The sequence below is a fragment of the Oryza sativa genome, chromosome 11 (genome assembly GCF_034140825.1).
Source record: "Oryza sativa Japonica Group chromosome 11, ASM3414082v1".
NCBI lineage: Eukaryota > Viridiplantae > Streptophyta > Magnoliopsida > Poales > Poaceae > Oryza > Oryza sativa.
The window spans coordinates 20,342,781-20,358,344 of NC_089045.1; the positions used below are offsets into that span (position 1 = coordinate 20,342,781).

The 15,564-nt window shown below is 45.2% G+C and overlaps 1 protein-coding gene across 1 annotated transcript; it reads right to left on the reverse strand.

Annotated features, from left to right (window-relative positions):
- Positions 1–8,055: 8,055 nt before the first annotated feature.
- LOC4350582 (uncharacterized) lies at positions 8,056–15,559 on the reverse strand. The gene is given in 5 exon segments (XM_015760111.3): positions 8,056–8,376; positions 8,512–8,923; positions 8,925–13,368; positions 14,085–14,295; positions 15,302–15,559. Coding segments are annotated over 4 exon segments (5,127 nt in total). The 5' UTR covers positions 15,506–15,559; the 3' UTR covers positions 8,056–8,376; positions 8,512–8,655.
- Positions 15,560–15,564: the final 5 nt, after the last annotated feature.

Below are 15,564 nucleotides of genomic sequence, written 5' to 3' on the forward strand. Positions count from 1 at the left end.
CGCCTCATGAGTAGGGGCCGCGGCCAGAAGCTCTCGCTTCATAGCCTTGAAGCTCCGGCGAGAAACGTGAGCACACGCTCCCCCATCGACGGTGGCAATGGTGGCCCCAGGCTCTTGGAAGCCTAGATCATCATCGCCATCATCGATGTCCTCGGCGGGGGCCTTCTGCTTGGCCTCACTTCGCCGATTACCGGAGGGAACCGCCGGGGACCTGCCCTCACGGCGCTCCTGCCTCTTCTCCTCCTCCCACTTCCTCGTTCGCTCTGCCAAACTTTTGACTGCGCGACAGTCCACGAGGTCGTGGAGGGAAGTGTTGTGGACGGGGCACCACTTGCCGGCTGGGCGCTCCCTGCTGGGAGCGCCGGCCTTTTTCTTTTTGTCGCTCGCAGGCCTCCCCTTTTGGGTGGCCCGCGAAGCGCCCTCGACAGCGAGGACATGACCCTCGTCGTCGGAATGGACTGACCTCTTCTTCCTCCTCCTGTCACGCCGCCCTGTCTGAGCGGCGGATCCGGGGGCGGCCGAAGCTGCCGCACCGGAACCGGAGGGGTTCCAAGTCCAGACCTCCTCCTTGCGAACCACTCGGTCCGCGAGCTGAAAAAGCTCCGCGGTAGTCTGTGGTTCCTTGGAGGCGATCTTTTCGAGCATGCGGTTGTGCCGCATGCCCCCCCTGAACGCGTAGATTACCGCGTGTGCAGGGATGCATGGTATGGTGTTGCGGACTTGACAGAACCGCTGAATGTACGAGCGAAGTGACTCATCATCCCTTCGCTGTACTGCGTGCAAGTCCGCTTCTTCACCTGGGCGCGAATATGTGCCCTGAAAGTTCATGGTGAACTGTTGGCACAAATCCTCCCAGGAGTGGACTGACGCGGGTGGCAAGTTCATTAGCCAACCCCGCGCCTACCCCTTCAGGGCCATGGGTAAGAAATTCGCCATGACCCTGTCGTCACCCCCGGCGGCCTCAATCCCGGTCGTGTAGACCTGGAGAAACTCGGCGGGGTTGACGCTGCCATCATATTTTTCGGCGATGGTGGGCCGGAACCTTGGGGGCCAACGGACATTCCGAAGACTCGCCACAAAGGCTCTACAGCCGACACCACCAACCGGGGACACGGAGGGCTGATTCCCGCGTCCGTGTTGAGGTGACACTCTGGACGAGGAAGCGCCCTCCATTGCGTGGGCAGCACTTCGGTCATTACGCCGGCGCTCGATGCTGGCGCGGGCGACCGGCCCCCCACGCAGATCTTCCCGGGTCGGAGGAGTCGACGAAGGAGTGGCGGCCGAATGGCGAACAGCGGCTGCCGCTCGTCGTGCCCTCCGTCTTGACGACGCGGAGCCGGTGGTAGCAGCACCAGAGGCCTTGGTGGCGGAGGTCCGCCCACCAGCATCTAGGTGCTGCCGTGCCGTCATGACTAGTTTGGCCACGTCGTCCAGCCATCGTTGGGCTGGAGACTCCGGGTCAGGGACGACAGGCGGGTGACGTAAGAGCACGCCCGCAGCTTGGAGCGCGCCCTGGGGCGTGCTGCCGTCGCCGTAGACGAGGAGGCGACGCTCCCCATCTCGCCGTTCTTCTCCATCGCCCGCGATCGGTGAAGTCGCGGATCTTTCGACCCTCTCGAGCGCCTCCCCCCGCTTAGGACTTTGGCATGGAGGGGGCGGTGGAGTACGAGCTCGACGGCGTGGGTTCGGCTCCCCGTCGTCGCCACTCACACTCGGAGAGAGGTCGTGCGCCTTTGCTTGCCCGGCCATCAGGCTGAACAGGAAAAGCTTGGCGCACACGGAAGAGTACGAGAGCTCAGAAAACACACACTGAGCCCCCTACCTGGCGCGCCAGATGACGGAGCGTGGGGCTCCTCACCGGGAGACCGCGCAGGCCCCCCTTTGCCGGTTCGGCCGGGGACTCTGGGTGAAATTCTAAGCTCTCTCTGTATGTGGAAAGTTCGCGACCGTAGAAAGAGCATAAGACACGGGCGATGTATACAGGTTCGGGCCGCTGAGAAGCGTAATACCCTACTCCTGTGTTTTGGGGGATCTGTGTATGAAGGAGCTACAAAGTATGAGCCAGCCTCTCCCTTCTTCTGGGTTCCGAATCTCCCAAAAAGCCCCCCTCTAAATGGGCAAGGTCCTCCTTTTATATCTCAAGGGGATACCACATGCACCCATCTCTCTCTTTTGTGTGGAGACTTCTCCTCTCTCTTTCCAAACTGGACTTTTCTTTTCTTCATAAACGGACAGAGATTTGTATGGTTGCTGTCCGAATGACCTTCTGATGGGACAGCCCATACCTACCTCCACTTCCACCGGAAGCAGGTGTGCCGTGGGAGGATGGCTGTCTGCCGAAGACATGACCAGTGCCAGACTGGTCACAAATCGGTCATTCTTGTCCACCATGTGTCAGTCTAACAATCTGCATGTTGGCCCTTCTTCACACAACATCTTGCCTGTAATGGTTAGGGTGAAGCCTGGTATATATCTAACCAGGACTAACGTGCCATCTCTGGGAGGTAACACGCTAGCTCCAGCTGGGAACGAGCGCCTAGAAGCCCTCGTCCTGACGGGATGGGGCGAGGCGTGCGTCAGATCGCCTGTCGCCACCTAACCCGCGATCTGACCGGTCTGTGACTGGTCACGGACCGGATAAACGAGTGCACTGCGCTGCGTTACATACGGCGTGACTCGCTCAGCCAAACCGCAATAAATGTGGTTAGGTGAGCCCCGCTGTGCTCTCCCAACCCATACACGCGGAGCAAAAACCCACGAGGGGTCGGGGCGCCTCGGCCTCGGGGCCGAGGCGGGTGCGGTCCGACCCCCTCAGGGGGACTAAGAGGAGGGCGAACACATCACCCTCGGGCCCGACGTCCCCCGAGGGTGCCAGGCCACGTGGGCGATTGTGTCTGCCTCAAACCTCTAGTCATGATACTCCTGATCCCATGTCACCGACAGGCATTGGGTAAACTATGGGCCTCTTACTTTTAGATGTACTAACTGGTGTTTCTCACACTTGCATTAACACACAATAGATTAAAAGAAATGGCTTATGTAAACATTAAAAGCAATAGTATCAATTAAAATCAAAGAAATTCAATGCAATACCAAATGAGTAACGAAATTCTGCATTAGGTCTAGGTTGGGGTAAGTTTGAACGACACCAACCAATGGCAACTACACGCTTGAAACAAATAGAATAAACAAATACGACTCAGAAACAACAAACCATGTACGATATAGAATAAATCCAATCCTTTCCGAGTAGGGCTCTAACAATCACTTGCCCGTGAGAATATTTTCCATGATATCTTATAAATTCCCTCATCGCATACGGAAATGTACCGTATACACGAAGATATGCCGTATCCGTACTTTTCATAAGGTGTGGAATAGGGGGTATGCCTTATCCGTAACCATAACATATACTATATGTCAAATCAATGAACAAGATGACATTTTTATAACTAGAAGCTTAGAGAGCAAGTAGTTATTTAAAAAAGAGGAAAACCAAAAAGAGTAGGGATCTGACAATCACTTGCCCGTGAAGATATTTTCTATGATATCTTGTAAATTCCCTTGTCGCATACGGAAACGTACCATATACACGAAGTTATACCGTATTCGTACTTTCCATAAGGTGTGGGATAGGAGATATGCCTTATCTATAACCGTAACATATACTATATGTCAAATCAATGAACAACATAGGCCCACGTTACTGTTAGCATAGGCCCGCGTCTCCTTTTAACCAATTTGAAGTACCTCCGATGGGACCTTAGTGCCAATGTTGATGGTGCTGAGATGTTATAACTCAGCGCTAGTAAGATTGGCGCTAAGAAAAGTTCTATTTCTGCAATAATTTTTTGGTACGGTTTATTTTTCAAATAAGTTTTATAACAGGGTCGATTTGTCAAATTTATGCTCGAATAGGGTTGTGGTCAAAGTTATAAACTTTGCACTATCAATAAAACTTGCCCTATCATCTATTCCTCCATCCTACAAAGACTCTATTTTTAGATTTTTTTTCCAACGTTTGACTGTCCGTCTTATTTAAAAAATTTATAAAAAAATAAAATAAAATAGTCACGCTTAATAAAATCCTAAGTTTAAACTCACGATTGGATTTTTTTTTATGGGTGGAAGCGAGTATATTATAAGAGGAAGGTAGCAGTCGGTCTTCCGCTACATATCTCTCCCTGTCATCAGGCTGCCATCAGTACTGCTAAGAAAGTTGGGTGCTGCTGTTGTATTTTGCTTCTCATGCTAAGGGCAGGGCCAAGTTTTTACATGTCACATTGGATATACGGATACACATTTAAAGATTTGTTTACTAACAAAATAAATGATATATTCCACATATAAACTGCGAGACGAATTTATTAAGCCTAATTAATCCGTCATTAGCAAATATTTACGGTAGCACCAAATTGTCAAATCATGGCGCAATTAGCTTAAAAGATTTGTCTCACAATTTACACACAATCTGTGTAATTAGGTTTTTTATCTATATTTAATACTCCATGCATGTGTCGAAACATTCGATGTCACATGATGAAAAGTTTTTGTTTGAGAACTAAGCAGGGCCTAAGCAAAGTACTTCCTCTATTTCATATTATAAGACTTTCTAGCATTGCCTACATTCTTATATATGTTAATGAATTTAGACATATATATGAATGTGGGCAATGCTAGAATGTAGGACTGTCAAAAAAAAAAAGCTCGAGGCTCGCAAGTAGCTCGAACTCAGCTCGCTTAAGGCTCGACTCGAGCTCGGCTCGTCTACTATTCGAATCAAGCTCGAGCTTCACTCTGAGCTTGCGAGCTTCACGATCCGAGCTCGAACTATTCGACGAGCCTGTGTTTTACATTTTTTTTTCTTCTGCTAACCGCTAACATTACTTTCCTTTGGCTGTGAGTAGTGGTATAGAATTAATTTTTCATGCAACATCACTTCCCAATGAGCAGCACTTGCAGAGTTTCTACCTCCTAGCTAGGCTCCTAGCCTATAGCTCCATCAATGCTAACATTGTGCCTCCTGGAAGAGCAAGTTTCAGGACCCTTTGATTTATAGGATTGGCAAAGGATTTTTATAGGATTCAAATTCCTATGTATTTTTTCCTACATGTCCCTTTGATTCAAAGGAAAAAAAGAAAACTTTCCATAGGATTGTATTCCTATGCTTCACATTTCATAGGAAAAATAGCAAGAGATGTGACCTAACTTTCCTTTGTTTTTCCTATAGCACTATCAAAGGACTCCTATTGTTTTTCCTGTGTTTGCTGATTCCTGTAGGATTTGAGAAACCTACTACTTCAGTTCCTATGTTTTTTCTATTCCTATGTTTTTCCTATCCTGCGAATTAAAGGGGCCCTTAATAGTATAGCCAACTACTGGCTCCAATTTATCCATAGCTAATCTAATAGCTCATTTATACAATAGTTACATACTACACTATTAATACCTGGTCCCACCTGTCATACACACATTGCGTCTTGGAATCCGTGCTACAGCTAGCTACAAATCTATAGCCCGCTACTCTCCTCTCTCCTCATTTATCTTCTTAAAATATGTAAGCCTGCTATTGTACCTGCTCTAAAGAGTAGTAGTAGTGGAAGAGTACTAGCGCATGCATGTCCACCATTCCATTTGTTCTCTCTCATCTGGAGGCCTCACACCTCCTCTCATCTCTTCGGGTGTGTTTAGTTCACGTCAAAATTAAAAGTTTGGTTGAAATTGGAACGATGTGACGGAAAAGTTGGAAGTTCATGTGTTAAAAAATTTTAATGTGATGGAAAAGTTAGAAGTTTGAAGAAAAAGTTTTATAACTAAACTCGGCCTTCATTCAGAAGTCAACACACGCCATGGCCAGTATGAGCGCCACTAATTCAACAGACCGACCAAGCAACTAATGACGCTAAGCTTGATAGCAGGCTCGAGACTCGAGCGAGCTAGAACCAAGCCCATCTATAAGCTCGAAGCAAAAGTAGGCTCGACTCGAGCTTTGGCTCGAATATGTACTGAGCTCGAGCTTATATGGGTAAGCTCGCTCGAGCACGGCTCGTTGACAGCTCTACTAAAAAGTTTTATAATATAAAATAGATGGAGTATTTGATAATGACTAGATAGCTCTGCAGCACTCTGCCTCGGCCCTCGGGGCATAATGTTTATGTCAGAGATTGGAAAGTTGTTCAATGCTTCTAATAGAAATTCTTTCAGATATTTAACGTTTACAACAAAAGTATATTAATATTTTAAAATTCCAACCATTGATTTTATATTAAAATTCTATATTAAATAAATTTATAAAATTCAATAAGTTTGTGATATTATTGTAAGTACGAATTACCCCCGAACTATCACGATCGATCGAATTATCCCCCTGAACAATAAAACCAGACATCCTTCACCCCCAACTATGCAAACCGGGCAAATAACCCCCCTGAGCACTGTTCTGAGCGGTTTTTGACTTGAGCTTGCACACATGGCGCCAACGTGGCAATCCAGCCAGCAAAGAAAATAAAAAAAACTCCTTGGACCCACTTGTCATCCCTCTCCCTCAACGAAATCCCTCCTAATCCCCCTGCTCTCTCTCTCTCGCTCGCTTGAGCGGCCGACAGCAAAAGCAGGAGAGAGCTCGGGTGGCCGGCTGGCAGCGACATCACGGGGAGGGCGCAGTGCGGTTAGCAGAAGTGTGCACCGAGGAGGGCGCTGGAGGCAGCGGCGTTGCTGGGACGACCTTGCTCCAGCGCCCTGCGGCGGCGGCGACGCGAAGGTGGGTGGAGCTCGCCTGCGCGGCCGGTGGTGGACGTCCTCTCTCTCCTCTTCTTACGTTGCTCGGCGCGACAAGGAGGGGGCGGTAGTAGCGGCGGTGCTCAGGTTGTGGAGCTTGCCGTTGAGCTCACCGCCTCCACAGCGAAATCGAAGCCACCCCTCGCACAGCTTCTCCCCCACATGGCAGCACCCTGCGCGGAAGAGGCTAGCGGTAGTGGCGGCAGCGAAAGAGGCGGGCGAAAGAGGCAGCAGGGACGGGATCTGGCACCTCTCCTCCCTCGCCTCCGCCACTAGCCACCGCCCCCGTTGCTAGCCTCGCCCCAGCCGCCGCTCTCATCCCAAGCCTCGCCTCCACCACTGGCCGTCGCCGCCATTCCCAACCGCTGAAGAGAGGTCAAGCTGAGCCTCCAGACATCTCCATCGCTAGTCGATGAACTCCCATCCTGAGTCCCGCCTCTAGTTGCCTCTTCCACCAGCCGCCGCCCCCATCCCAGGCCCCGCCTCCGCCACCAGCCACCACCCCTATCCTGAGCGCCGCTTCTCCCGCTTCCTCCATCCAGCTGACGCTGCCCCAAGCTAAAGAGATTGGGAAAGAGACAGGGGAGAGGAGAGATCGAGGGAGAGAAAGAAATAGATGACAGGTGGACCCCACGAATTTATTATTATTATTGCTGATTGGATTGACATGTTAACGTCACACGTGCAAACTCCCCATCAAAACAGCTCAAAACAGTGTTATAGGGGTAATTCATCCGGTATTTAATTGAGGGTGTAAAATATATGGTATTTAAGTTTAGGGGGGTAATTCAGTCGACTTCAATAGTTTACAGGGATAATTCGTACTTTTTCCTTATTATAATATTTTTCAAAGCAAATATACGTCTACCAACTCTTTTATTTTGAAGCTAAGCATATAAAAAATTATGGATGGTCAAAAGTATTTACAACCCTGACTACTAGATTTATTTCAAAAGCATTGGTAAAAAAATAAACATTTTCGTTAAAAATATAATACAAATACTTATATGAAACTGAACTGTTCATACAAATTAGTGAATGTACTAGATTTTCTTTTCTTTTTGGGGGGCAAGGATCGGGTATACGTGCGCATGATAAGTGTGAAAGTACTTGACTACTTATCTGTTTTGTTATCCATCTCCAAAAGGTAGTTTGAAAGACCAAATTAATGTCAAATAAATTTGGTTAATAATTAACTGTTGTTTCTCTTGGATTAAATAAACGTATTTCTTGGAACATATTAAAGATTTATTCGTCATTGCATTAAGACACAATAGATTAAAAGAAACTGCTATGTAAACACTGAAGTTTCTAAAAGCAATTCTACCAAGCATAATCATAGAAATCCACTGCAATACCAAACGACTATCACGAAACTCTGCATCATCAGGTCATGGTGAGATTGAACGATACCATACCACACGCTTGACACAGTTCCAAAGTAACTGGAAACACACATTTTTGTCTAAGAAGCTACTAGTAGTAAGCAAAAGCTAACATTGGGAGCAACAAAATGCACTACTGAATTATTACTGATATATCTGGAGCCACAGGAACTGTTCCATCCAGAACCTCCAAAATGCAGCACTGGAACTTGTCCTGGCAACAGCAACAGCAAATAAAGACGAGAAAACAAGTTAAGCATCTAATTGCAGACAAAGCATAAGTGAAAAAACACAGAAGATAAATAGAGTGGAGGAAATATATATATCAATGTATCAAACAAAATCTCACCGGCTGAAGAGCGAATTCTGAAGAACACTAGCAGCTCATGTTGCCACTGTGAACCTACCACGGAAGATATATACAATGCAGAAACTAGATATCACTGAAGAGGAGTCATAAGATGAGAAATCTTCAGCGTTCTGCAGAATGATCCTACGACCACATTGCAGAATCCAAAAACTCTTCGTCCTCAGGGAATAGCTGCAGATTCTTGGACTTCAGCAAGAACTCGACCGCCGAGTCCTGGAAGTCCAACAAGTAGCCGAATTTCACGAGCTCAGTGAGTTCAGGGATATGATCTTCCATCTCAAACAGCAAGCCTTGCGATATCTCGTCTGCGAAGTATGTCGCAAACTCGATCTTTCCTCTGTGGCTGGTTTCTTGATCGCATCTCTGCATGTATAGCTTGGAATTATCTCTCCCACCGAAGCATTCGGCTGGCCTTCACAGACACATGCCTCCCTGAGGACAGCTTCACACTGTAACCTGCTGTGATCGGTTCATTTGTCTCTAGGATTGTCACACTCAGAAGATGGGAAACCATTTTATGCCTCTCTTTGGCAGGAATGTCAAGAACAGGGTTCGCAAGGAAGGCAGTGACTATCTGGAGCAAACCATGTTTGATCACAGTACTAACATTGACTTCTTGCAAGCCGGTGTCACCCAAGGTGAACGATTCATTCCATTCGACAGATTCAGAGATTGTCCGCACGCCGATGCTATTGTAGATGCAGTTAAACCTTGCTCGAGACATGTAAGGTAGGCTTGCAGGAGGATACCAAATGAAGATCGACTCCTGAGGGAGCTTGTCAAACAAATCTTTTATTAGTAGATCATCAGGAATAAAGACATCCTCCTTCTTGGACAGGATGATCTTGCTTTCATTGAAAACAGGAACCTTTATGACACATGCAGAGAGAAGATTTTCTGTGGCTTTGGTCCAGTTCTCCAAGACGAACCCCCAGAATGCTGAGCAATCAGCCATCGTCAGCTCAGTAACCAATGCCTCCCATTTACTCCAAAGTTTACAATGGTCTTCAGCATTTGGATTAAACCTCACACCAAGAACAAGTGCAAAGAAGCCGAGCACCTTTTTGTTGTAATATTTGTCCAAAACATGTAGCTGTGAGCTGAAAAGATTGTCCCTGTCATGAAGAACACAATTTGCAGGGCTCACCCATTCTCCACTTTGGATTCCACTTGGTACCCAAACCCAATTGCTACTGTTGTTTACAGGTTTCCAGTTGCAATCCATCAGGTACATGTAGATACGGGATATTGTGTCACTACACGAGTGGAACTTCATATGCTGGGCAACAAGATCACATCCATTTTCAATATTGATGACTACTCCGATTGCTGCGAGGGCATCTTTGAATGACGCAATCTCTGAACCATAAAACACTTCATCGATGAAAGGGCCATCTTCCATGCAGATGGCAGAATGCTTGTGATCAAAGAGGAGGCATTCATTCGGAGATTTGTATCCCATCGTAGTCCTTAACCACTTCTTACATATTTTGTCCAGAAAATCCTTAGGAAGTGAAACTTGACAGGCTATCCAATTCTGTATGCATTCAAGCAATGACAATACAGTATATGCAGGCACGGCTGACTGATCATTGGGAATCTTAAGATTCACTATGACAAAGTTAGCACCATCTTTCACTTCCACAGTGACACCTAAATCTTTGAGCTCATCTTTGTAATCATATATCTCCAATCCTAAACCATAGCCAGTGTCCTCATCATTTATGAATGGTAGGCTTGCAATCGGAGATAACAACCACCATGATTCATCAAAGAGAATAGCATCTGATGGGCGCCTGAATCCCTGTGATGTATGCAGCCACTTCTCGTCACGCAAGCAGTTGAAAAGCTTCATGGGAGACGGTTGGTGTGACTTCAGCTGTCGGTAGGATGCAAGCAGTGCAAGGACATTTGCCTTAGTGAGTGATGATTTTGACACCATCTGCTTGAAAAGAAGAGCTAGAGCATTTGAAGCCTCCAGATGTCCTGCAATCAACCCGGTCTTCTTCAGCTCTTCTTTGTATGAACTGATGACACTCCCATAGAACCCAAGATCAATTAATGCTACTTCACCAAACACCTTCAGAAGGCACTCCCATTCAGGATCAATGAGAAATGATTCACTTGGAACACAGAATCCCACATTAGTCTTTATCCATTTTATATCCTTGAGTTTTGTTATGAAATCATCACATGGGCTCACGTAACGGACACACTTCAGGATTAGTACAGTTGCCTCTGAAGAAATAGCATTGGAACTGAACTCGAAGTTATCGATCACAGTTGTATAGTTATCTTTAAACCCAACAAGAACACCAAGCAACTCAAGCTCTGGTTTATAGTCAAGGATGCTGTCTCCGTAGAATTGCACATCAAGAAATGGTAGGATACTGATACGTGATGCCACTGCCCAGTCAGAGTCATAGATAATGCAATTAGCTGGAGATCTGTAGCCAAGAGTACTCTTCATCCATTGTCCACTATTCACGCTATCGACAAGAGCACTAGTAGATAGATTATTCTCTTGCAGAAACCGAATTAGCTGAAGCAGTGAGTACACATTGTCTCTGGTTAGCATATTGCTTTCAGCAATGGACATCAGGTGACTGCCAATGTACACGGACGCCTCCTGAAATTCAAACCTCACCCCAATTGTTTTGAGCTCTTCCTTATACACATTCAGCTTGTTTTGGTAGAATTGTTGATCAATGATTGGTATGTCAACAAAGGAAGATCCAATTTGCAAAAGACCTGTCCACTCTGCACTGGACATAAATGATTCGCTTGGTGGTCTGTCACCAACAGATGTCACCAGCCAACTTCCCCTTCTGATACAATCCATAAATTTTGCTGGGAGTTCTACTCCACGGGACTTCAGATTCCGTAGCCATTCCAAGAGTAATAACGCATTATCAACGGTTAATTGTGATGAGACTGTAGGGAAGCTTGCATCTGGAGGGTCTATAGATGGTACATCTGAGACCTGCAGGTGCTTTGTCAAGAATTTGAAGAGCCGGCCATCAGGTGTGGATTTCCTGGCAAAAGAACCTGATGACATGTAGTCTGCTGCCAATACAGTGTATTTCTCATCCTTCCATGGGTTGGTGCCCATTAACCTGACCCATTTGCTGCCCTTGGCAGGAACAACAATATTTGTTTTCGTCTTCACCACCTTCCCGTAGATGTTAATGATTGGCATGGCATGGCACAGCTGTGTCACAAAGTAGCCCTCTATGTGGCCCATCTTAAATGAATGGTATAAAAAGTGGGCAAATGCGACTATCGATCTGCGATCATGGTCCAGCAATTTAGCAATAATATTGAGTCCATAGCCATGGACAGAAACAACCTGCACGTTCACATGCCAACGTAACCAGTTTGTCACAAATGTGTTCTTAGAGAAATCATATAGGGCTGTCTGTGTACTGAGAGGCATAAAGAACTGATTGCAAGAGGGAAACTCCTGGTTCCAGCTGATTAGCCATTGTATGTACTTCTTGTGAGATGAGATGCAAAGTCTGCCACTGGATTGACTAGCTTTATATATGCTCCAGAATGTGGGAGCACCATAACGGTCAACATACTTCAGTAAGGGAATAGATTTCATACTTGTACTCGAAAAACTATCCCAATTTGTTGCCAAAAAATATAGAAATTCTATATAAAGTTCTTCAGGTAGCTCATAGACAAGATTGGACCCTTCAATGCATTTCGCGTACCATTTTGCACTCACATTTTTTACATCCAGAAATGCAAGCACACTGTCGTATGTACTCTTATCAAAATGACAGCTAAGAATGTAGGTTCCATGGGCTGATAGATTCTTCAAATCCACTCCACATTCTTGTGCTTTCTTGAGGATAGTCCAGAAGCCTGGCTTGATACGCCCAACTTCACCTGGTTTGCAGAACATCTTCTGCAGAGTATAAGACTCACATGGCATAATATTCTCAGTACGAACCTTGTCTTTGATGGCAGACCTAACTGGCTCAAGAAAAGGAACGTGTGAAGGATGTACTGGCAGGAAGTTGAACATGGAAGGCAATGACATTGCTGGTGCATCAGCACTTGACTTCACAAGCGCTACAAACGCATTCAGGAAAGCGCTTGGGACACACTCAAGAATCCCCTTGTTCCACATGCTATCAAAAAGTATTGTCTCTCTTGAGGATGCAAGGAGGAAGTCTGCCTGAATGATAAAAGGGAAGTTCGTTAAAATCTCGGTAGGAAGAAAAGCATAGACACCTGGTGATGACTGTTTCCCCCGGGACAGACGCTGACCATGTGGGAAGGCTAGTGTGATCACATACTCATCTATGTCAGCACGCATATCCACTCTATTCTCCGGTTTGACTGGGAACTTTTGTCTCCACATGTAGTAGCCACACTCTTCTTGTTCCTTATTCTCTTGAGCCGACAAATGGAGCGTGTACGACTCAGCATGTATGTTCTTCCGCACTTGATAATTTTTTTCACTCTCCATGGATATCTCATTTATTGTGCTGCATTTTGGATCAGAATTATCTTCTCGGACAGAAAGCCGCCTTATCTTTGTGAGAAACAGTAGGATTTCAGGATGTATGCTCGATAGCTGCTTTTTCACTACATCAACCTTTTCGCTCTTCAGAGGTAAAATGATAGTAGTTGTCGGAAGTGGCTTAGAAGACCCATGTAGTTCTTGGATATCTGAAAGGCTTGGCTTTGATTCAACCCATTCTGGGACAATGTACCCAATATTGCATTCTGACGAAGGATCCTCATTGAACTTGATTCTGTATCCATTGCTGAAAATATGTGGTTGGCGTGAAATCAGGAAGACACTCTTGAAACCAATACCTGAATCCACAGAAAAGAAAGTATTAGTGTACGGATAATGCATAATCTAGAAATCTAGAAAGTATGAGGATATATGCTGGCATAAAACATGTTCCACTGATCATCAAACATAACCAAGAGTTTTACTGCAGAATAAGGTGAACAGTTTGCAGATGATGTACTGACAACTGCAAAAGCAAGATTGTAAGAATAATGGCTTACACCTAACCAAACATTTACAAGATTACTATGTAGGTTACAGAGAATTAAAGAATGTTGTAAGCAAATGATATGTGATAAAAAGTCCTTTGTGTAAGAGTAAACTGCCAATATGTGATAAATCAGATCCGAGTTTAGATTGTATTTTGCGATAACTACCCTAAGCAAATTGGCACACATGATGATCTCACAATAGTGAACCAGGTGCATTTTAGATTGTTAGACTTCCTGGTGAAAACCTGAAAGCCTCAGGCTGTCAGTGCTAGTCTCATTTCAACAAAATGCAAATTAGTGGCAAATATGCAAAAAAGAAGCTTCAGTTCCTTCACTGACAAATACTCAAAAGTCCTTAGTACTCTTTTCCGGTGAAGGGAAAAAAACTGACTTCAACTTCATCATGTATTGTCTGGACTGGAGTAAAGACATTATCTCTATTATATTTTTTTGTCAGAACAAATCAATCATTTATCATTTTACTAGCAGTTACCATAAAACAATATAGTGAAGTCTAAATTTACCTTTTTCTCCAATGTAACCTTGGTGCCTATTACCCTTTTTTGTTGATTTACCCACACGGCAAATGGACTCTACGTTTGACGGAGAGAATCCCTTCTCGTTGTTGAAGATGAGTAAAGTGGATGGTGCACCCAAACCAGTAATATCCTTTGACGTTATCAGAAACTCCAAAGAAGGTGCTACCCCAGAGGGATAATCATTGTCCTCTGCATTCTATCAGCCAAGCAAACAATGTAACTATAAGAGATGACACAAACATAAGTGCGGCATGTGTCAACTTGGCAAGTTTAATAACAAATAGTAAAACTCACAACAGTCATAAGCATTTCTTGGCTTATTAATGTGGTAAAAAGGACAAGAAGATGTGATTTCAGTGTAGTTAGTACTCCCTCCATTCCAAATTGATCTACATATAGTTTTTTTTGAGGTTATTCCTAAATGATCTACATATTTGTGTTCATTCATTAAGTCTATTCGTTATTTGTGCATTGGAGTAAATGGACATTGATGCATGCATCCATGCACACAAGTATTTATAACCCATATGCAATATCTTGATTTGCTATTGGCTAGGAAATAGTGGGGATAGTGCATGCATTGAGTTTGTTGCTAGAGTAAATATAGTATGAGAGAGTTATTAGTTTTTCTTGGTCTTGGTGCACCTATGAAATATAAATATGTAGATCAAATTGGAATAGAGGGAGTACTTTTTATGGGAAGGAAAAGCAAATAACTTTTACTGTTAACACCAATTATGCGCAGAACTTGACCATAGTCAACAAACATGACTTGATAATCACATAGGGAAAAAAATGGTCCGTCAATATAATCAAAGGATAGTTGCAAATAAAGGAGGGGATGAGAGGCCCAAAGGGGTATATATGCAAGAAGAAAGACAAGAAATAAAAAAATCCAACAATAACTGAGGAATTTAATTTTCCATGTATCATTTATTTTAGGTATTTAACTGAACCATTTATCGTGAAATTCCAATGCCCAAAACCAAGACGAAACAAAAAAAAAACTGCATATCTACTCAACTAATCTACCATACATCATCTAAACGAACTCATCTAATATACCACTAGTTCCCAATCGAAAAAAAAAAACCCTAATCCAACGTGTAGTTGCCCGGCATGGATTTCGCTGCACATTTCAGTAGCAGATGATGAAATGGAGAGAGCAATAAACCAAAGAAGTAATCCAGCAGTAATTTTACTTGGATGAGCTCCATGAGGAAGTGGACGTCCTTGGAGTAGATTTCCTGGCTGAGGTAGTTGACGGCCTGGTGCATGTCCTCCGCCAGCGGGTTCCTCTCCCCGCGCCCGATGAAGAACCGCTCGCGCCGGATCCTCTCCACGTGCTCCCGCGGCGGCGGCATTGCCGCCGGCGGTGGCGGCGCCGGCGAAGGGGACGGCGGCATCGGAGAGTGGGGGGGAGGAGTTGGCGAGGCTTTCGGGATTCCTTTTTCTTTCCTTTTTC